The 24,204-nt window shown below is 39.2% G+C and overlaps 1 protein-coding gene across 5 annotated transcripts in view; it reads right to left on the bottom strand.

The window, feature by feature from the left end:
- Positions 1 to 6,529, bottom strand: part of MAN1A1 (mannosidase alpha class 1A member 1) — a 178,576-nt gene extending 172,047 nt beyond the window's left edge. For 2 of the 5 annotated variants that reach the window (XR_007470618.1, XM_049695519.1), the window contains exon 1: positions 5,184 to 6,529. Coding sequence is in view for 4 of the 5 variants with exons in the window: in XM_049695519.1 (XP_049551476.1) it covers positions 5,184 to 5,792 (609 nt within the window). In the remaining variant the exon portion in view is untranslated. The remainder of the gene's footprint in view (positions 1 to 5,183) is intronic. The other 3 variants (XM_049695517.1, XM_033408113.2, XM_004263874.4) reach the window with 3 other exon arrangements.
- Between the last annotated feature and the right edge of the window lie 17,675 nt (positions 6,530 to 24,204).

Below are 24,204 nucleotides of genomic sequence, written 5' to 3'. Positions count from 1 at the left end.
GATATCTTTATAAGGAGAAAAAGATGTCATCAAATTTTCCCTGGGTGGTTTTAAAAAGAGGCCTTCTGAATTATGCCCCTAGTAAGTTTTGTTTTTTTTAATTACTATAGTTAATGTAACTTAACTAATACGAGGTCAAAGTTATAATACTGCAGGATTGTACATGTTTTGTACTCACTTGACATTAGTGTCTGCAAATAATGAATATAGGCAGTCAATTTATACACCTCTCTGGCATTTTACTTAGGAGACAAGCCATGTCAGGATAATGAGCAACATTCCATCCAGGATTGGGCTTCTATTCTCAACTCTACCACTAACTAGCAAAGTGATTTCCAGAACAATCTTTGCATCTCAGTTGCCTCTATTGTAGCTATCTCTAAAGTCTCATTCAGATACAATATTTTATGGCTTAGAGCATATGTTTACTTTTAAAAATCAGAGTTATAATTTTTAAGGCATATTTTTGGTAACAGAAAAAAAATTTTGCAGACTTTGTGTAAAGGACCTTTAAACATATTTAGTAGTAAAGGGTGGGGGACTACAGGTTGTTCAATTATTTAACACTAAACAAGGTGCTAGACAAAGAACACTGAGGGAAAAGTCAAGACTTAGTTTCCCCAAAGAAAGAATCTCTTCCTTGAACTACCAAACATTGGCTTCTCCTGTATCATTTTTGCCTACTTAGGGAAAAGGCATGTCACAGTATCCCTGGAGCCCACAGGGGGGCTGCTCCTATTTTGACCAACCAAAACTTACCTTTGACAAACACATACATTTTTGTGGTTTTGCAGGTTATAAAGAACTTAAAAGGCCACAGGTTCTCTACTGGGTTATGAGGTATAAGCAGGGTCCAGTGCCGTGCTGATCTACCCATGTATATTTAGCCCTTACACTGATCTGTTGGGTTTCCTCCCCTCTGACCTTGAGACACATGCTTTAAACGCTCTCTAATAAAGAATTTGTATTACCATAGCTTATTAAATAATTTAATACAAATATGTTAACTAAGCTGCTGAAGCCCAACAAATTCAGATCTCATCCAGAGACACTTTTTACACATGTGAAATATTAGCATAAATTTCTCAAAGTGGTTTAGATTATTAGCTCACCTAAGAGATGCAGACGCATTTACTCAAAAATGCATTTTTTTAACCTCTTTTCCACAGCCTAAACTAGGTTCTAGGTCCTATATAGAGTTCCTTTATATGAATGTTAAGAATGTTAAGTTACCCAATATGAGGAGGACAGAATACTCCTCCCAGACAAATTATCAATAGCTTACAGAAAATTAAGTTGAGCATAACTGATTATCCATTAACAATCTTCTCCTTCTTTTGTATATTAATGTTCAACAGTCAGCATCTACTCTAATACATACACTGTTGACACCTTAATTTATTTATTTACTTGTTAAAGAGAGAAGCCTCTTACAAACACTCCATGACCTACCTGCTCTAGGAAAGGTCCAAAGAGTAGGGAAATCTTGCATTTGCCCATGTTCAATGTCCAGTGTGTTTCAGAACAGGGTGAGCAGAACAGGCAAGGTAACCCAAGGACATCTAAGCTCCTTCAGACTCAGGTCTTCAAACTGTGGTCTTATTTTGCAAATATTATTTTCCACACTACTACCCACACAAATAAGTTTCAAATAAAAAATGTCTTGTTTTAATAGGTCAAGGTAGATTATTCCTATGTCTGACCTTTAATAAAAGGGTTAATCGTCAGTAGTTAACATAAATTATAGACTCAAGAACAACCTAAGGCTAGTGTAAGGCATAAAAATATATATGCACCATTAGCCATCAATATGAAAATTTTCTTTCAACTTTTTATTATAAATAGTTCTGGAATTAAAAACTAAAGCCTGTTTGGAGAAACCTAGAGAAGACAACTGTGACCCTACAGCTAACTGGTCCGAAAGCCTTACCTGATAGGCCCAAAGCTGGCTGTCAGCCTCCCCACCCCCACCCCACTTAGACTGGTAGGAGTTCCAGTCTGAGAAGGGAGGAATCCCACTGATAATTTGATAATTAGGGCTCTAATCCTAAAGGACAGTGCAGGCTCTTTGTAGTGACTCCCCGCAAAAGCTTCCTGATTTTAAAAAAGAGTTGGGGTGGAAGGAAAAATGGACTACTTTTCTAAAAATTCCATGGTGGTCTTTAACTTCTGTACTTCGTTTGTCTACCAGTGCTTTTTAAAGTTAAGGACCACTTGAGCACAATTTTTAAAAGATCAATCTCATGAGAATATGCACTATGTGTGTACTGTAAATTTCAGGGAAATCCCAGAGTTAATTTATCTACAAAGTTTTCATGGGGTGGGGGGCTGTCTTCATTTCGGCTTTAAGTTTTACATCAAATGTTTACCACCCATCAGAGATCAGAACTGGGAAGCACGTAGCACCTTTATGTGAAGGGTGCTAGGCAATAAATATCCTATTTGAAATGAGAAAGTGTTTCCCCTTAGCACAAATTTGTTAAAAATTTACCAGGGTACCAGTAACACAGCTGTGTTGGCAATATAAAAATAGCACTGGCTGTCTTTAAAACAAATTTACAAAGTGAAAGTTTGGCTCAGATATTACAGTCCAAGCTCCCAACATGTGAGACTTGCTTATACCTTCTAAATTTTACCCATAAAACTGTTAGTACTTTCAGGTGTGACAGAGAACCCAAGTATATGAAGAGAACTAGAAAATACAGGAACGATAAAAATCAAGATCAAGGCAAAGATCCGTTGGTCCATGACAGGGCATACATGGTGGTACCTGAACTGAATCTAAATGTGTAAAGTCCAGAGCCTTATTCACAGCGGGCAACCACTCTTTCCTCTCTAAAACTGAACATTTACAGTGTACTTTTAGAATAACATGAGTAACTTTTTTTTTTTTTGGTTTACAAAGGAACACATCTGCCTGAACTAATCTGATGAAAATCCATAATCCATTCCTTCCCGTTAGCCTTTGACTAAATACTGAAGCTAATAATGCTGGCTTCCCTGCCCCCTGGGTTCTCACCGCAACAAGAAATTTTAAAGAACCCATTTAGTTCAACCACTTTATGCAAGACTGGGCAGTTTCAAAACATCTAGGTGCGAAGATGTTAGCACCACATGGACATAGGAGACTACATAAATTTCCTTTATGTGGTTCATTAAGACCTTCTGATCTAGAGACATAGATAACATGGATCTAATAAGGACAGATATGCATCACTAACTGTTAATATGCTGTCCTGAATTGACTGCTACTGTCTTAGTGCTTCTAATCACTAACTGTTAATATGCTGTCCTGAATTGACTGCTACTGTCTTAGTGTTTCTGCTCTAGATGCACTTTTAATCACTACTGGTCAGCACCGATAGCTTTTTCACATCCATGCATCTTTAGTATTTAAAATAATTTCCTGGGACAATTTCCTGTGATCTGCACTAACTGGCAGCGCACAGGAATTTAGAGGAATGAAACGTGTGAATTACACTGCTTCAAACTTAAGAGAAACATAAGCAGATACAAATTTGGGGCTAAATTATCTATGGGTTTTGGTTGGCTATTTTCAAGGAGGCTGAGAGATGAAGAGGAGAGGGAGATGGTTGGTGAAAGCAGAGACTTTTTTCCACCTTCCTGGTTTTGCAGCACTGACAGGATTTCTTGGAGAACGGAAACTGCTAGACAGAAGTTGTCACAGGGAGTAAAATCCAACCCCCCCCCCGCCCCCGCTCAAGTCTAGGAGGGTTCTATGCCTGAGGAAGGGTCTCAAAGCAGAAAGGCTGATGGGCTGTGGAAGGAAGCTACTTGCACAGGAGGGATGAATCAAGGCATTCTGCCTAGGGTAAACTGAAAGGCACCCAAATCCACTTAAACTTGCTCAATTACAGCTTAACCAAATTCATCTGGTCTTTATACTAAAATCAGAAATCCTACAACAATCAAGCTGCCTCCATTCTGGAGCCACTCAAGCTAAGTACCTCTTCACAACCTCAAAATTGTCTCTGAAAATTGGGGGGGGAATCAGGAAGCTTCCTTTCCTGATTACCTGCCCAATGTCAAAACACAAAATTTATTTTCACAGAGACTCTGTGAACCTTAAAAAATGACAAATATATTACTTCCATTCATAATGTATTTTAGAAATTGGAATCAAGATTTGAGATGAAATGCTTTTAATAATGGTTCCTGCAGCTCTTGGATTGTGTAAAAAAACAGGCTGGCATAGTTTCACAGGGGAGAGTAGCTGTAAAAGGAGGCATGTCCACAGAGAGCCTGGTGACAAGAGGAAGTCCGGGCTTCAAGTCCTGACTCAATCACTAACTGGTTCTGGGGCTCTGGGCCCTTCAACTTTCATCTTTAAAATGACAGTCCGAAAGGATTTGGAAGGTCCTCTTCAGCTTTAAGCTAGGCATGAACTAACCACATGTTACAAGTTCTAACTGAAAAACACAGGAAAGAACTTATGAAAGACTTATCAAAGTCCATGTTTGTCCTAGATTAAGTTTGTCATCATTGTGCTGCTGTGGAGGAAAACCTGTTGCATCACATGGAGTACTGTTTTTCTGACTACACCCGAAATGCAAGAGGGGGTAGGCTGGCCTTTTACATTTTCCATTTTTTGAAAAGTAAACAACAGTGTGCTCCCTATGATAGGAAGTTCTCGAGTTTCACCTTTATAGGCTGTAAGTACACACAGGATGCCACCTGGCAGAATGGGGCCACCTGACCCAACGCGGGGTGTGCTGGCTTGCTGTTAGAACATTTCTATCATGCGTGATTGATACTTTGCGTTTACATGCAAGCTTCATTTCAAAGCCACGTCCAAGCCTCATTAGAGGGCTGTTTGGAACCTTCACTGTCACTGCTCTCAGGGACGATTAACCATGGATCAGGCAGTGAAAGAGGAGGTTTGCACAGCACCTGCCCATGTATTTAATACCTACCTTGTGTGGCTTATGCTCACCGGAGCATGCGAATTAAGAACAACGGGATTCAACCTCAGATAATAATTGGCCCCATCTACTCTGACACTGAAATGGAAACGAAAGAGCCTTTGATACTGCACCTGGTGTAAGTGGAAAACCATGTCCCCCCACACTGTAATGTTACAGTCTTACAGAGTTTCAAAGGTTTGTCGTTTCTCCCAGAAAAACACTGCGGGTCCGCAGTGATTTCTAGCCGGGTGCACTCACCTCTTTGATCTTCTCCCTTTTCTCGCGGATGGCGGCGTCGGCCGGCTCCCCGTCAATCGCCCCAACGAGTGGTGCTAAGTCCACTGGAGGCAGCATCTTGAACCCCACCCTGTTACTCAGCTGGTCCTGGGCCACCTTCTCCTTCTCCATCAGGATGTCTCTTTGGATCTCCTCGGGCAGCTTCTGCAGGGTCTCCTTGGCTTCCCTCAGAGCCCGCTCGTGGTTTTCACGGATCCTGGCCAAGTTGTCCTCCAGGGCGGCCGCGGGGTCCCCGGGCGCGCCCTCCTCGCCGCGCCGGGCTCGCCCATCTGCCGCGTCCTCGGCGCGCGCCCCGGGCCCGGGCTTGCGGTCGGCGGGCGGCTGCAGGGCGGGGCTGGAGTGGAACAGGACCCCGCTGAGCAGCTTGGAAGAGTCCGGCAGGAAGAAGATCGCCCCGAAGCAGAGCGTGATGAAGGCGCTGAACACCAACAGCAGCACGAACTTCTCCGTCAGGCGGAAGGCGGCGGGGCCGGACCCCTTCCTGCCACCGCCGAGCCCCCCACCCAGGCCGCCGCCCAGGCCGCTGCCCGCGGGACTACTGAAGAGCGGCAACAGGCCCCCCACCGGCATCGCTCCCGCTGCCGCCTGGCTGCCCGCTGTCCAGTGGCCTTGCGCCGCGCCGCTCAGCAGCCAAACTTCGCCGCCGCCCGGCGTCAGCGGCTGCGGGGCTGGGTTCTGCGCATCCAGGCCGCCCAAACCCCCCGCCTGAGTTGCAGGTATCCCTTGGGGAGACAACTCCCCTCCGAGTCTTCTCCCCGGGGCGGCTCCTCTGGCAAACAAACACGCGCGACAGAGCGCTCGCTGCAGCCCCTGCGGGGAGAACAACAGTAAAACGTAGTAACTACGATGATGGTGATAAAGTTTCCACCGGTCTCCGCCCTCCGACGGCCGCGAGAGCCGCCAGGACAGCTCTCCCTGCACGGAGTCCGGCTCCCGGCACCGCCCTCGGAGCTCACACTTTGGACTTGCGGTGAAGTTTGCAGGTCTCGGGGGCGGGCTGTCCCGTGCACACCTGGAGCAGAGCCGTGCGCGGGCACCTCCTGGAGAGGGCAGCGCACCTCTGCGCTGCAGAGGCGCAGCGTGGGTGGGGGGGCTAGTCAACTTCGCCCGCTCCTCATCCCGAAGCTCGGACTAGCTGTGTCTCCGCTTCCCAGTTGGCGGGTGCGCGTGCAGCCCGGCCGCCCCGCAGCGCTGGTAGCCGCTCAGCTGGGCTAGCGCGCCGACCTGCGGGCGAGCAGGAGCGAGCGGGGAAGCAAGACGCCCTCCGCCGCGGCTCCTCAAGCACTAACACCACTGCCGGTCTCGAGGCGGTCGGAAACGAGGGCGGTGACGCGGCCCGAGAGTGATGGCGCGGCCGGGCCAATCACGAGCGGCTCAGGGTCCCGCGGGGGCGGGGCCGAGGCGGGGAGGGGCAGCGCCGGGAGGGGAGTTTACGGGAAGCGCAGCCTCGCAGGGGCCCGGCCGGGGGCTGGGAGGTAGCGGGGCCCGGAGGCGCGAGGTGGGTGTGGGTGGCGGCGGGGAGGGTGGCCAGACCCGCTGCGGAGGCCAAGGGCGGGAGGCGGCGGGCGGGGCATGGGGTTGGGGAGCTTATCCCGCTCCGGCCTCGGGCCCGGGTCCCAGGGGCGGTTGGTCTCGAATTGCAGGGGGAGGCGCCTGGGCTGATGCGGGACCTCCCCGCCGTCCCCTCGGACCTGCGCCTGGCCGTGCGGGGCCCGCCCGGAGGAGGGCCAAGAAGGACAGGGTCTTGCAGAGAATTGCCAGATTGTTATGACGTGCGTCTTTTCTCCAGTTATCCTCCTTTAACCCAAGGCAGGGATTCCCCCAGTGCTCGGTAGCCGTTAACCCAAAAGTCCCTCGGTGAGGAGCTGTGATTTGGAGAGCTTTTGAGCTCAGCTTTTGGGCTGTCCGGTCGAACATCCCTTTACATCCGGAGACTTAATAATGGTTTTGTGGTTGCTTAGGGAGTCTTCGTGTTCATCCTCAACCCCCTTTAAAAAAAAAAAAAAGTTGTGTAGCTCCCCCACCCACTCCCACTTTCAAAATTAATTTATCTCATGCAAGTTGGTCATATTTTCCATTTAAAGAAGACAGTTTTGTGCTGCCATAGCTTCAAGTAATAAGTTTCAACACTGTTGAAATTAAGTCTTGGATTTGACCACTTCGAGGGAAGTAAGGACTTGGTCCACCAGAGATTGTCTTCAAGACAGCATTATTTTACAAAATGTGTTCGTAATTCCCCTGTTGCTCTGCAAATAAAGGGTTATCAGAAAGAGTTGACTGACTTCCCATTTCCCACTTGTGAAAGCTAGTTTGTAGCAGCCTTATCCTATATCCCTCACCTTTCTCTGGAAACGTGATTTGAGCTCTGTTTCTGCTTGTTGTCTTTAAAAAAAAGGAAACAGCTGACACCTTTCAGGAAGGTGCCCATAATGTAGTTGTTTTCAGGTGTTAGACTGTGTGAGAAAATAAAAAATAAAATTAAAAATCCTTATTACAGTTTTCATTTAAGTATTCATTTTAACGATCATTATTTGTTTTGTGTAAAATGAGTCATACACCCAAAGTTTCTGTTAATGGGAAATTATTGTTTAATAAAGCCAACTGTATGGCTTGTTTTTTTTTTTTAATAACTGCTATGAAATTCTACGCCCAGAAGAGTGCATCATATGCAAGCAGGGTAACAAAGTTTAGAAGGACTGAAAAAGAAAACAATGATTTTTGTTTTTAATAATGGAAGGGTAATTTTTGTTTCAAACTGCAACTTGTAGATAGGCTGAAGAGTTTGAATCCCTGGGAATTAAGGTCAGTCGCTTTTTGATCATCTCTTTTGGAATGACTATTTCAACTACTGTGTTTTAAGAATGGAATTATTTCTTGTAACCACAAAATATTTAGAAATGTTGAAATTAGTATTACAAAGTATTCTAGAAAAGCAATAAAATCTGCTTCTAAATGCATGTTAGAGTGGTGATGAAAGGAGGTTATAAACCTAATGCTATTCTGGCACTCTTTAATTTTGATATCAAACCAGTTTGAGCATTTAACCTATATCCTGTAGTGGAAACATTCAAAATTTAGCATATGGACTTAAAAAATGATTTTTTTTTCTAAAGCCTTCAAATTTGACTCATCTATATTGTGTTTAAATCTTTTAAAGGGACTGTTCTGTTTATTTGTTTACCTTTATGTAGCTTATTTTAAGATTGCTTTCTTATTATCTGTTTTTCTTATAAAACAGATTTATTATGAGTGAAGCCTGCCTTTAATGACTTGTTAAACAAGAAGCTAGCATGGGTGGTTGATTATGCGATACATATTAAAGGGTGCCAGCCTGTGTCAGGTAGGATGAAAAACATATGGGAATGCTCATATTTGGGCTAAAACAAGTAAAAAAAATTCACAGAGAAGGTATTTGAAGAGACATACCAACTAAATTAAACCAACTAACGGTTTTAACCACGTAAAACCATTAAAACTAACCATGTGTATTCATGGTAAGGAAGGAGTACAGAATGTTCAATAAGTAAAAACGTGCATTTTGTAGAAGCAAAATCTGAGACTTTGCCCTGATTTCCTTTCCATAAGCACATATTCTACAGTTGGAAACACAACGCTTTGTATCCTCATATAAAGCAAAAATGAAGGGGACTGGTTCTGGTCTCCAAATAATAAAACCTTGAATATGTCCTGTAAATCTAGACTCTCTACCTTGCCTACCTGAAGACATAGCATGATCTTTGGGATTACCGTGATTGTGATAAAGTTGCTGTTTTCTCATTATGAACAGTCTAATGTAAACTTAGCAACCTTAGTAATTCTGTGCAGCTTTTCTGTTTAAATACTTGCTGTGTTTTCTTCTGTGGCCAGCCAGTCCTGAAGCGACTCCCTTGTACTTGCAAGTTTGCTTGCAAACTTAATTCTTACCTTTTCCTTTTTCAAAGCTTATATCTCTGTATCTTTCTTTGACAATTTGTAAATTTTTTGTTTCAAGATACAATCTTTAGAATCAAGTAATTTTTTTAAAACCTGGTTTTGGTTGGAGATATCTCCCCACCCTCCACCAAAGTACAAGGAAGTCCCCAATTTATTTGACTGCTTGAATTTCTCTGTTTTTCGAATAACATTTAACAAACGGTAGATTTAACTTTTACATAGATGTGCCTAAAATTAAATATAATGATAATTATAAACAGGATTACAGAAGGAAAAGTGACAATATTTTTATGAAAACTGTGGTGAATAAATGTTTTTATAAAGTTATAAGTTCTCAAAAATTAAATTGCCAAAAACATTTCTTAGTAGGAAGTTTCTAGAAAGTACTAGGTTTATGGAAGAATCCTTTTGATAATCTTTGTTCTTTAAAAATAAAAAGTAATCTAATGAAAGAATTAACATATATATGTAAAATTAATACTGAAATGCTCCCACAAGTTAGATTTCTGATAAAAATCTTCCTATAGCTGATTTCCTAATTGTCTTTAAATTCCAGATCAGAGTAGGTTTCTGCTTTTATTTTTAAAAAACCAAAATATAATATGCAAACAATTGTTCATTGTGAACATTAATCTTGAAATTTCAATACTTCAATGGGCAATGCTGAATTTTATATGAAATGTATTAAGATGAGAATTAACCAAAGTTGTAAAATAAGCTATCAATAATATTCTTTGTCATTTGAGGGGTTACAGTTATATCTCTGCTTCTTTCTTTTCCCTTCCTCAATTTACTTTGGAACAGCTTGAGTAGCAGATAATTTTTATAGAATTCCAATTACCTTTGTGTGTGCTTGGGGGCAGTGGGCAGGGAGTAAGAGGCTGAATCAAGGAGCCCTCTCTGTACCTGCATGCGCCTGTTGAAAGATCTGTTTTTGTTCTGAACGTTCACTTCGTAAATATTAGCAGTCTCCAAAAACATTGTGATCCACAAAGTATTCGTGCATTAGCTCTTTAGAAATTTTAGAGCATTTCTCTCCATAGAAACAAAGTTGTAAACGGTGCTTTGGTTGCTAGTCTGCTCTGCAAAGATACATAAGACCCTAGGGAAGAATAAAATGTTGGAAAAAATAGTGTTGTAATGCTAGTAATCAAAGTAGCATTAAATTAGTAGGTGTTTTATTTATCATGACTGATGGAGCCTGAGGACAAACAGATTTATTTGGAAGAAAAAGAGATACAATGATTGTTTCAGGAAGATTCTAAACAAACTTGCAAGGTCAGTAAGGTTTATGGAAGTTCTTAGGTATAGTTTTCCTTCACCATGTATACATTTCTTTTGGTTTCAAGTTTATCACTAGTGCTACCCTTAGGGTGTTTTGTTTCTGTTTTGTTTTGATTTGATTAACAAAGGAACTGAAAGAGGTAAATAAGTTCCTGGAGAGGTTTTCCTGAGGTAATTGGGCAAGGGTTTGAATGAGAGAGTAATTTATTATAGAGGACATGCATGTCCTTGGCTGTGTGACCATGGGTGATGTTACCCATCTTCTGTATCTCTCATTCTTCATCTATAACATTGCTGCAGCTCTTAGATTAAATGATATAACTAATGTGTCTGGCACAACAGCATTCAAGAAATTCAATTTCTCTCCTCCCCTAAAAAGGGAACTAATGTCACTAGTTTCACTAGTGGTGAAAGAACAGTCTATAGGATTCTTATAAGCAGGAACCAGAAAAGGGTGGCAGGAAAGAAATTTTGGATTATGTGGTTCCTCACATGGTTGTCACTTTTAAACTTCTGTTTTCTATTTAAATAATATCCACTAGAGAAAAAGTGGGGGAAAGAGCCCCAGGTTTGGTAGGGAGAACGTGCTACAATGTTTCCCCACTCTTTATATAAATAGGACCAAAAAGTTTACCAGACAATCAACTTTATATTTCCTAAAGCCTTGAGAAAATGTGAGTGATGGCAAAGTCTCCATGTGAGAATGATACTACTGCTCAGTGCTTGAAGAATCAGGAAAAGAAGAATTCAGGGCAGAAAGGCTGGGCAGAGAATGCCAACAATGACCTTTCGGAGCCCTTGTATATAAAATGTTTGAATTTTATGACTTGAAGAGAGTATACTATCTCAACTGAGTGAAACTAAAGGAAAAAGTTTTTTCCCTATGACCAGAGAGACAAAATTTTTCTTAATTTTAAATTCATTAGATTCATTTTTTAAAAATAGCCTTTTCTTTAAAAAAAAAGTATTTTTTCTCTCCATTCTCTGTCCCATAAAGATCACAGGCTTTTCCAGAAAAACCAAATGAATTCAGAAAAAGAGAAAAATTATGATACATTATTCTGCCCAATTGAAAATTTTTTCACGAAATAAAGTGAAATGAAAGCACATGTGCTTGTTCCTATTTTGGAGAAACTCTCTACAACTATGACAAGATAGCACTTGGCTTCCCAATTTTATTGCAGAATAAATGTGCTGTTTGCACTACATGTTTGGTCTTTCATACTGTCCTCCAGGGCACAACTTTTTCTCAGCCCTGGGTCTCTGTAAATGAATAGGAATTCACTTGTGGTTCTTCGTCCACAGAACGTATTTTCAAGTTCACTTGAAGCATTCCCCTGCAATATACAGTTTCATTTAGGGGCTAAGGTAAAAGCAGATCTGTGTTGCAGATAGTACCTGAACAAATTATATCTACTGAATGTTTGGTAGTCTAATTGTTTGGTATAATTAATACTGGTCTGGACTGTGGGAATGGGAGGGACATACTGAAATTAACATAGGAAAAGAGAAGGGAAGAATTCCAAACCAGTGACCCATATATCTGTTAGACTTAATGGTCTGGAACTAGCTGGGTCTCATATAGGGTTTCTCCAAACTACTAGGCTTAAAATGTGTTGAGTTTGAGATACTTACTCTGGCTCTTAGATTATAAACAGCTTTTGAGCATCTGCTGAGATCATTAGGTTCTCCAGTTTCTCCCAAATATTAAATGGGTATAATGCATTCGACTATTATGATATATCATATCTTGAACAGTACCCAGCAAGAAATGAAAATATCAAGTGCCTAAAAGTGCCATTCATTAAAAAAATTCTTAAAGTCCGTATATATCTCTATCAAGAAATTAATTTCAGTGTTTCTAAAAGTAAGAATTTAGTTTACTTAAGTAACTGTAGAGCTATTTTCTTTTATTCCACAGCTGTTTATAGGATAGAATAAATTACTATAAGAAGAAAGCTAGGAAATGTAAATTTGTGATACTTTTCAATTAATTAATAAGCTATACATAATGTGCCATTAAGTACATTTTATTGTGTGTATAGTTTCATTATTTCCCTCTCCTTAAAAAAAAAGTTTTAAATCACATACACTGCTGGTGGGAATGTAAAATAGTGCAGCTGCTTTGGAATACATTTCAGCAGTTTTTTAAAAGGGTAAATATAGAGTTACCATATAACCCAGCAATTCCAGTACTAGGTATATATGCAAGAGAAATGAAAATATCTGTGTACATAAAAATCTGTATATGACTTTTCATAATAGCAATATTCATAATACATAGCAGCATTATTCACAGTAGCCAAAGGTGGAACCAACATAAATGTCCATCAACTGATAAAATGTGGAATATCCATACAGTGGAATATGATTCAGCAATAAAAAGGAATGAAGTGCTGACACATATTATGACATGGATAAACCTTAAAAACTTTATGCTAAGTTAAAGATGCCAGTCACAAAAGACTACATATAGAAATGTCTAGAATGGGTAAATACATAGGGACAGAAAGTATATTAGTGATTGCCTTGGTCTGGGGTCCTAGAGGAAAGAAGGGTCACTGCTGAAGGGTACAAGGTTTCTTTTGGGGGTGTAATAAAAATGTGATGATATTGATTGTGATGATAGTTGCATGACTCTGTGAATATACTACAACTGTACACACTCAATGGGTGGTTTTTATGGTATGTGAACTATATTTGAGTAAAGCTATTACTAAAAGAATGTTTTCCTTTCAGAACTCATTTATAAGAATCTTTCTTAAGAACAATGGAATACCTTAAGCAAAAAATGGTAAAAATAACAAGATGAGGTTGACATCATACAAAATGGTACTATTAAATATTTAAGTCTGAAAAGTAGTAAGTAGAGAGTATAAAGTCAAAAAAGATTTTTAAGAACACAGAGGAAAATGCTACAAATTCTCAGCTTGAGAAATATATATTTTTATTGAGTAGTCAAACCAAAGGAATGTTTTAAAATTATGTATCACTTCTACACTCTACACTCTTTCCTATTAAATAAAACATGGACAAGTAATATCATTCATAACTTTTGTGTGGAAAATTACTATTAAATTAACTGTACCTCACAGAACTGTAGTGACCAAAATGTTTCCAGGAGAAGTTAACTGCTTAGAGTAAGCACCTTATACTAAGCAAAATGATGCAGGGGCAAGAGAGTTGGATTAGGAATCAGAAGACCTGTTTTTAAAACTAGCTCTGATTTCTGTGGATTTTCAAACACTCAGCTTCCATTTTTTTCCTGTAAAATAATGGGGACTCCTAGTTGAAAGGGTTGTTGTGATGATCAAATTAGATACCGTATATATATATCAGAGGATGCTCTACAACTATAAGGTATTATAACAACTATTAATAATATTAATTATTAACACAATAACATTATATATTAATATTAATTAATAATAATTATTATTAAGCACTTGGAGAATCTAGCATCAGAATTCCAACACAATGATCTTTGATAAGACTAAAGGGATAATATTTTATATCTATTATATCATTTCTTTCTTTCTTTCATCTTTTCTTTCTTTTTTCTATCTTCTATCTCCAAGATATTTAACTTAATATTTCAAAAAGTTGAAATATTTTGAACAATTGACTACTATTCTATTTTTTAAAGAAATCAGAAGTATTTAATAGACTATATTATAAAATTTATAGTAGAATCTACATCTGACTCTTCTATGTTCAGTTAATTCTACCAAAATAGAAAACAATATTTTGCATGCCTTCAATAAACAATAAAAACCAGACATCCTGAGAAATTTTATATTTTTCTGCTTTCATATAGTATTCATATATACCCATTAACCTTATGTTTTCTCCTCTTGTTTTTTACCTTTTGCATTTTTATAGTTTTATAAGCTTATCACAAACATCATACGTATATATTATAGAAAATTTAGAAGGTATGGGCAACAAAAAGAAAAAAAACTTAAAATTTTTACCACAATAATGCCTTTGTACATATCTTATGTAGAAGAGGAAAACTTTTCCCTTCTAGGTTCTTTGGCTGGTTGAATAGCTAAATTGACATGAGAAAGATTAACAGGAGAAAAACAAATTTAATTTCATATTTATGGGAGTTCATAAAATATGAGACTCAAAGAAGTAACCAATTCAGGCAGCTTTTATACCTTCTAGATAAAGAAACTATTATTTGTGAAGATTTGACAAAACAAAGGGGTTTGGGCTTGGGTTTGCAAATAAATAAAGAAGTAATAAAGTTTGTTCATACAGCCTTCTCGGCCTTGAATTTCCTATCTCTGGTGGTAAGAATGCCTTTACATGCTGGTATAGGGAGGATACCTTCATATGGGAGACTTATTTTCTGCATTCAGGGGGACAAAGAGGGTCAGTATTATTCTTGCACTGGCTGTTTCTTAAGTAACTTTAATTAAAACTAATCAACACGCCAAAGTGGCATATTCTGAGGTAGCCTATTTTGCTCACCCTCAGTCCTGCCTTTGAAACTTTCCTAAGAAGTTTCACTCTCCAGAAGTTGAGTTGGTAGATTGTTCCATCTCATTGAACCAGTCTCCTATTCCTGACAATAGGTTGGTTCAGATAAACTCATTTCAGGAACTGGTGATGCAAATGGGATCCCAAAATTAGGCCTATATTGTGCTAGCTCTCAGGTATTTGATAAGAGACATTTCTATGGAAACAAAAGAAAAACAATAATTAATGATTGGAGTAGACCATACATCTAGTTTCTGAGTTCTGCAGACAGCCAATAAGGAAGAATTTCTAGATATCAAGCTCGAAGCATCTTCAGATAGATGAGGGCAAGCAGTGGTAATTTGATAAATTTTCCTGGTTTGTGGATTGAATATATTTGATGATCTGAGTGGTCCACACAGTAGCAGATGCAAAGATAGTCCATATATGAGCTGTTATGGTGATGTTTCTGAAGTTTATATCAAGTTGTCCTATTTTAGCTTGCATGACATCAGGAAAAAAATGCAGTTTTAGTTCTCAATGATTTCAAGTCAGAAGGGTGGGAGAAAAATTGGAAATATTAGTTTGGAGAGTTGTACCCAGATATTGGAGAAAACTGGAATTCAGGATTCAGTCCCGTTTGCAAGTAGGAAACAAAACCGCAATGACAATTAATAGCACTGAAATTTGATATCCACAAAGATATATTACTGAAACATATTTTTTCTCCCTATAATCACCCCCATTTCTATCAAAGATAACCACAATAAGACTAATTTGTTTGCAAATTAAGTCTAGTTTAATAAACTTGACCTGCTTGCTTACATACGTGCAGCAAGAATGGTGAATGATCATATAGGCTCTTTCAAATCTGCTTTGCTGAAACTTTTCATAAAAGTACTCAGACAGAACTCTAAAAAACCTCTTGAGGCTAGGAAAGCAAGGTAAGAACTTGCCATTAGACTTTGCCTGCAATACCTATAGATTTGGGTACATTCCTCTCTTCTTGAGTCACCCCAAATCCTGAGGTTCCTGCAACTGCCGGGAAGAGACCTTCCTTACTCCACCTGGTAAGGCTGCTAGGAACCCTGTAGGCAAGATACCAGGTTGTTTTTCCAAGTGGGTTTATTGACTCCATAAACTCAATCTTAGTTTCTTAAAGCTGTCTGGTCAAATTCGAGTCTATGCACAACTCTCTTAAGTATGACATTCCGGTCAAAGCCTCGGTAATATAACTAATGTTTTCAATTGTGTCCTGTTACAAGGAGAACAGATTCTTATTGAAGTTATGCAAATAACTGTACTGCCGTGAAAATAAGAATGCTCACTGAGAGTTTTCAAATTCTAGAGGGATCACATAGGGAGAAAAAGTAATTGCTTTATCTTTGTTCACAGGGTATACTTTACCAAACTGCTTTAAGTTAGGGGTAGTTTGAGAGAAAACAAAAAAATATATTTTCTTAAATCTGAGAAAATAAAACATAAAAGAACCAACAACTTTTCAAACAAAAAAATCATGAAGGGGCTTCCCTGGTGGCGCAGTGGTTGAGAGTCTGCCTGCCAATGCAGGGGACACGGGTTCGTGCCCCGGTCCGGGAAGAACCCACATGCCATGGAGCAGCTGGGCCCGTGAGCCATGGCCGCTGAGCCTGCGCATCCAGAGCCTGTGCTCCGCAACAGGAGAGGCCACAACAGTGAGAGGCCCGTGTACCGCAAAAAAAAAAAAAAAGTCATGAAAATTATTATCATCCTTATCAGTTCATTCAGTCCCATGTAATTATTTTTTGTTGATCTTGATCTTTTGTTAGCAGCTTTATGAAGCTGTTAGTTTCTCCATTAGAGTTTTGTAAATTCTTACCCAATTCAGTGGTATGATCTGAAAGTTATCAGTACTTGTCAGAGTCCTTTCCATGAATATCTCTGAAGATGAAACACTTTTGCAAAAGCATCAGAGTAAAATAATAAATGCAGAAGACTTTAAAATGCCCATGATTAAAGATCTGATGAGAGCTCATCACAAGGTTCTTGACAAGGAAATTTTAGTTATTTCTGTGACATATATTTTAAGATAGTAATTAGAGTTATAAGTGATAACATCATGCTGGGACATAATGGATTTTGAAGTATTTTGTATAATTTCTGGAGCACTTATGACATACCTATACAAATAAAACATAAAGAAGGCTTAGCATTATCTTCTTATTTGACAATGTTTCCCATGTAATTTAACATATCAAATAAGACTAATCAAATTAAATTTCTCTTTCATAAGGAGAGAAAACAAATCTTTTGAGATGTTCTAGTATCCCTCTGGAAAATCCCAAGGTACTTCCAGGTTAAAAAAAAAACAAACCAAAAATCCCACAAAACTTCACTTAGAATTTGATTTTGGAAAGTTTGTCAGAAATATCAAAAGTTTTGTACCATATGACCCAGCAATCCCACTACAGGGCATATACCCTGAGAAAACCATAATTCTAAAAGACTCATGTACCACAATGTTCATTGCAGCTCTATTTACAATAGCCAGGACATGGAAGCAACCTAAGTGTCCATTGACAGATGAATGGATAAAGAAGATGTGGCCCATATATACAATGGAATATTACTCTGCCATAAAAAGAAACAAAATTGAGTTATTTGTAGTGAGGTGGTTGGACCTAGAGTCTGTCAAACAGAGTGAAGTAAGTCAGAAAGAGAAAAACAAATACCATATGCTAACACATATATATGGAATATATATTAAAAAAATGGTTCTGAAGAACCTAGGGGCAGGACAGGAATAAAGACACAGATGTAGAGAATGGACTTGAGGACACGAGGAGGGGGAAGGGTAAGCTGGGACGAAGTGAGAGAGTGACATGGACTTATACATACTACCAAATGTAAAATAGATAGCTAGTGGGAAGCAACCGCATTGCACAGGGAGATCAGCTTTGTGACCACCTAGAGGGGTGGGATAGGGAGGGTGAGAGGGAGACCCAAAAGAGAGGTGATACAGGGATATAGGGATATATGTATATGTATAGCTGATGCACTTTGTTATAAAACAGAAACTAACACCCCATTGTAAAGCAATTATACTCCAATAAAGATGTTAAAAAAATATATCAAAAGTTTTGGACATTTGACTAAAAAGGATGACAAATCACTATGAAACTATACATAATTATCCATTTAACCAAATGAAAATAGAAGATTTCAAAGTCAAATACAGAAGGTTACATAGTCCTGAGCAAACTTAGGTCTTTTAATATCAAGAAAACTTGGTTTACCTAAGTAATCAAAGACTTGATATAAAAGATAACGATGCACAGTGAATTACTTTGATAAAACGCGAAATCTTTGCTTTCTAGAAAGACTACTTAAAAAGGTTTAAAAAAACCTTTCCCAATATCTTTTCAAGAGTAAGCCAATAGTTCAATAAAACTACATCCTTTTAGCATATAAAAAATTAACTTGTAGTTTTACGTAAGTACATTACTGGTATTAAAGCTTATTTTAAAAACTCTTGTAATAACAATTTAATTTTTAGCCAACTTGACCACACAAGATTCTTTTCCGTCTCTTTTTTTCTCTCTCTTCCTAACTTTCTATGTCCATAGTTTGTCCTTTATTCTCCTCTCTCCCATTCTGAAATAACCAGCTTCACTTTAGGACAAAATTATTTTTCCCTTAACAAAAAAACGCATCTCCAGGGACTTCCCTGGCAGTCCAGTGGTTAAGACTGTGCCTTCCAGTGCAGGGGGCATGGGTTCGATCTCTGGTCAGGGAACTAAGATCCCACATGCCGTCAGGTGCAGCCAAAAATTTAAAAAAAAAGCATCTCCATACCTCATACCTGTTCTTAGCCAAAACCACACAACAAACTTGCTTTGCATACAGAGTTGTTTCTCTTAATTTTTTTTTTTTTTTTTGCGGTACGCGGGCCTCTCACTGTTGTGGCCTCTCCCATTGCGGACCACAGGCTCCGGACGCACAGGTTCAGCGGCCATGGCTCACGGGCCCAGCCACTCCGTGGCATGTGGGATCTTCCCGGACCGGGGCACGAACCCGTGTCCCCTGCATCGGCAGGCGGACTCTCAACCACTGCGCCACCAGGGAAGTCCTCTCTTAATATTTTTTAATAGCTTTAATTACATTAGAATTCTTAACCCTTAAAACCCTTAATATCTAGTGAAAATTAAGAAGTAAGAAATTGCGAACTGTTATATCAGCATTCTTAAAACTGGCAAATTTATGAATACATTTCATAATTCCTAGAAGCATATACTTTCTCACGTACATATTTTTAAAATGTGGCACAAAACACGATTACTGACAAATCCAAATATCTTAGTTTCTCTTTAATAAGAAGCCAAAAGTGGTTAAACATTCAGTAATGAATGTTTCAGTATTTTATTTTATCTGGAAATGATCTAGATATTTAATAAATACCCATCATTTAACTTAGTAAAGCTTCAAGTTACCAAAAAATTTTAGGAAACATAATTATTGCTGAAAAGTTCACCTATAAACTTTTATCTCACTTATATATATCTAAATCATTTGTTCCCAGCAATGATGTTTAGACTACATTTAAAAACTTCTTGAGACACTGGACAAAGTCAGCCATCACCCTAAGCTATTTTCCTTCCTGATAAATTTTGTAAAAAAATAACATGAACTTATTTGACTAGTAAACTCGGGTAGAATAAAAATTGTATGTCTGCATTGTATTTAATGTTGATAACTCTGAAGACATGTCTATTTTAATTAAACCAACAAACTTAAATTAGCTTCTATTTACTAAAGGTTGTCCCAGATCACAGAAACTTAAAACATGCACACACACACACACACACATTTGCGTTAGTTTCTATATTTCTGAGTTTTAGAAATACTTTGTTCATAAACACTTAATTTTAAGCCAGTTAAATACAGCTGTTTTACAAATTAATTGGCAATATCATCTGGAGGTAGAAAAACACCATACCTATAATGTACATACACAGACCTGCATAAACATACAGACACAGAGATCTAAAAATTTTATTCTAAAATTTTAGGTATGAATCAAGTATAACAATATAAAACTCGCTAGTTTATAAATAACCATTGAATTCAAATTATACCTCTTTGTTTTTTATTGGAGTAAAATTGCTTTACAATTTTGTGTTAGTTTCTGCTGTACAATGAAGTGAATCAGCTATGGCTAAAGCTTTTTATTAACATTTATGGAAGAAGGCTTTTAAGATTTATATTTGCCCTTGACAAGTAATCTTATGGAGGCTGTGGACTCAATTTTGGGCAAGGGAGCTTCTATGGCAGTCTGTATTTTCAAAGGCCTCTCTGGCGACTGGGGCCTGTGTTTTACTTATTTCCTGAGGTGTTACTATTTCAAAGACTTGGTAAGATTTATAACTTCATGGGATAGGGAAAGAATGTAAGTGTTTTCCTAGGAGTTTTGGAGTCTGTTTATATCAGAAGTCTAGGGCAATTACTATTTACATTTTTTCTTTTTTTTTCCTTCTGTGCGGGACAATTGTACTTTCAATGTCCCAATTTTTACATCTGCAAATGTCTGAAGGCAAGTAGGAAGGGGTATGAGTGGAGTTGGAGTTGCTCTCAGAGTTATGCTTTTGTTTCTCAAAAGATTCAAGCGGCAAATCAAGAATTATTGACTTTAACTCCCTTTTTTTCTGTTGTACTCTTGCAATCTACCTTCAAAGAATTGGGTAGCTGCTTTTATTATAATACTTAGAGGTTGATTAGCCCACCTAGCCACACTATTTTGAATTTGTCGTCTTATATCAGGGAGAAAATTTCCTACCGAGGTGGAAATGAGAGGATTTCTGTGTTCTGGAGCTTTAGGGCTTAGTGCAGTATGCCTTTGAAAAGTTTGTACAGAGCATTCAGCAAAGGTGTTTGGACGCTCTTCTTTCTGAGTGCACAGTTTAACCTTAAACTAATTCACCTTAGAGCAGAAAACCTCTGCCAATGTTTCTATTTGTCCTTGAATATCAGCTTCCAGTTAAGCCATTTCCTGATCATTTGCAGGAGGGCCTGGGAGAATTTTGGGCCATCTGTTTCCTCTGTGAGGAGAGTGTTTTCCAGGGGGCCATCTGGCTTGTCTGATAACTACAGTATAATCATGGGTGGGAAGAATACCCCTTAGTAGCCAAACAAGGTCCCTGTGCGTGGGGTTGTAAATGGCTATTAATCTTTTTAATTACTCTTTAAATTTGGTAGGATCTTCTGAAAGTGGAGGTAAAAGGGCTTTATAATTCAAAAGACTTGTTGTTGTCTAGGCAACATGAACTCTTTGCGGAGGGCGGGTTGGGGGGGGCACCTAAGTCATATCTGTGAAGGACATTGCTTGGGAAGGCCTGAAGCTGGCAGAGCCTGATTATAGAGCCCTGGAAAGTAGGAGGAGTTTTTAAGAGACAGCAAAGCAAGTTTTATTGTCTGTCTTGGGTGCTTCTGCTAAATTCACCTACTGGCTTCCAGCATTTACCTGAGTAACTTATATACACTGGGCCTTGAGACTAGAATGCTCTCTGTAAATCTTGTAGGAGAAGGAAAGTTAAAATAAGTAGTTGGATGCTTAAGAAATTTTCTGAGGAAGGTGGAGGATTTGGGGAGTTAAGGGAACTAGTAGAGGAAATGGGGGATTTACATTGGATGTGGACTTTAATTTTTGTTTTAATTTTTTTGTGTGTATGTCGTACGCGGGCCTCTCACTGCTGTGGCCTCTCCCGTTGCGGAGCACAGGCTCCGTAGATGCAGGCTCAGCGGCCATGGCTCACAGGCCCAGCCTCTCCGCGGCATGTGGGATATTCCCAAACCGGGGCACGAACCCGTGTCCCCTGCATCAGCAGGCGGACTCTCAACCACTGCGCCACCAGGGAAGCCCTAATTTTTGTTTTAATTTTAATTTCTATTATTTCATCTTGTTAAGGGAATCTCTCAGGCTAGTGTTATATTCCTTTGTATTCATTTTTCAACTTGGTCTTTCTTCAGATATCATCAAGACAATTGTTTAGGATGAAAGCTCCCTAAAAAAATTTGTTCTCTCTTTCAAATATAATCAAAGGATCCATCATTTAGCCGTTGACAATAGGATCTTATGTTAATCTCAATAGCAACTCAAACTAATAAGCCTCTTTATAGTTTAACCAAGGATGCAAGAGGTACCAGGTACCCCCAAAGAGGGTGCAAAAAATGCAGCCCTTACAACATCCAGAAAGTTTACTCTCAGAGTTAGCCTAAGAAAGCAAAGACCTTTGTTGTCAGGAGCAGTAGGAACTGTGTAGTGAAAATGGTGACTCCAGTCTCTCATGGGAATGGGAAACACCTCCAGTTACACATCGGCTAATCTTTGATACCAGGCAGGTCCTAGTGGGATGAGACTTTTCCAGTACTAACAAAGCAACAAACGTTGAGATGGCAAACGCCCCTATGGACTGGGACCCCTTATGACAAACTCCCCTGAGAGCTAGCATAACCAGACAAAGAGAAGGCTGCTTGTGACCTTGTGTCTCAGAATCCCAGTCTATTCAACCGGCCACCAGATGCACACTGGTACACGACATTCCGAATGGTGGAGCCCAGAGAGAATATTCTCACTGGTCACAGAGCCACACTCTCAGCACTTAGAACAAGATGAAAGGAAAACCTCGTCTGGTTTTTATATAGGGGACCCACAGCAAAATTTGTCTAAATAGACACTGGTTTGGGGGCTTCCCTGGAGGTCCAGTGGTTAAGACTCTGTGCTTCCACTGCAGGGGGCACGGGTTTGATCCCTGGTCTGGGAACTAAGATCCTGCATGCCGTGTGGTATGGCAAATATATATATAATAATAACAATAATAATAAATAAATACATAAACAAACACTAGTTTGGTGAGAACCATGAACTCACAAATCTGTGAGCCCTGCTCAAACAATAGGCTTCTAGACCCTAGCTTAGATGGCAATAATGGTATTCTGCTGCAGTGGTTTTGATGTTCTGGCCAGATAGTTCCTCCTGTTCACAGCCCTTTGTGGTTCTAGGACCTCTGAAGTGACCTCAGTTCTTATCTATTTTCTAAGCCTGATCAGTCAGAAAAGTGGGGATTGCTTCTGAGGACAAAGGTGCATTTGGGGGAGGTTCTTTTCTATGTTGTAATCCAAATTCTTTTGGTACCACTTGTGAACAATCAACTCTTATTTTCATATGAAACCTAGATAGATTGACACTGGAGTGGGATAGATTGACATTGAAATATAGCAAACCCCAAAAGAATTCATGCTGGAAGTGGTGAAAGTCTCATTTTGGCTTAGGTTTTGCCAGAGATGAGAGGTTTTGTTAGTCAGAACTAGAATAGTCACTTCCAGAATAGTCACTGGAATTTCCTAGGTTTTAATTCATACTGTGAGCCAAAACTTTAAGTATTTGAATTTAGTCATCTCTTTCTTCAAGACTTCTAATGCTGTCAAAAGCACTAACTTCCACCCATGGTCACTGAATTTGTTGAATCCTTCACTGGTGGTGGCAACATTGTCCCCCAGATCTTTACCCCTAGTGGGTACTTCCTGCAGGCGACCAAAGATGATAATTTATTACTTTTTGGTCATTGTATACCACGAACTTCTGGATTATCTTCCTATAATATTAAAAAGGCTTTCATCGTTTTCTGTAACGCCCTACTTCCTGGTTCAAAATTCTTTTATTAGTTAAGATGCTTTTGATTGCAAATAACAGAAAGCAATACTGGTTTCCTTCAGCCAACAATAAAGGAGAGTGGAGGGGCTTATTAGAAGGATACAGAGGATTCATGGAATCAATGTGTGACTACTAGTCCCTTGAATGAGGCGGTTATACTGCTAGTGGGAACTAGAATTATTTGCAGACTTGTATCCAGAGTTAAAACCCAGAAAGCCCCAGGGAACCAGTTATAAAAGTGAAATCTGGGAGAAGAAGGCTTAGACATCAAAAGATTGTGGGTCATATGATATCGTTTATATGTGGAATCTAAAAAAATGGTACAAATGAGCTTATTTACAAAACAGAAATAGAGTCACAGTTGTAGAACACAAACTTACGGTTACCAAGTGGGAAGGTAGGGGGAGGGATAAATTGGGAGATTGGTACTGACATATACACACTACTATATATAAAATAGATAACTAATAAGGACCTACTGTATAGCACAGGGAACTCTATTCAATACTCTGTAATGACCTCTATGGGGAAAGAACCTAAAAAAGAGTGGATATATGTATATGTATAACTGATTCACTTTGCTGTACAGCAGAAACTAACACAACATTGTAA

The sequence above is a fragment of the Orcinus orca genome, chromosome 12 (genome assembly GCF_937001465.1).
Source record: "Orcinus orca chromosome 12, mOrcOrc1.1, whole genome shotgun sequence".
Lineage (NCBI taxonomy): Eukaryota > Metazoa > Chordata > Mammalia > Artiodactyla > Delphinidae > Orcinus > Orcinus orca.
The sequence above is the reverse complement of the archived record's forward strand: the minus strand, read 5'-3'. Positions and strand labels throughout refer to the sequence as shown.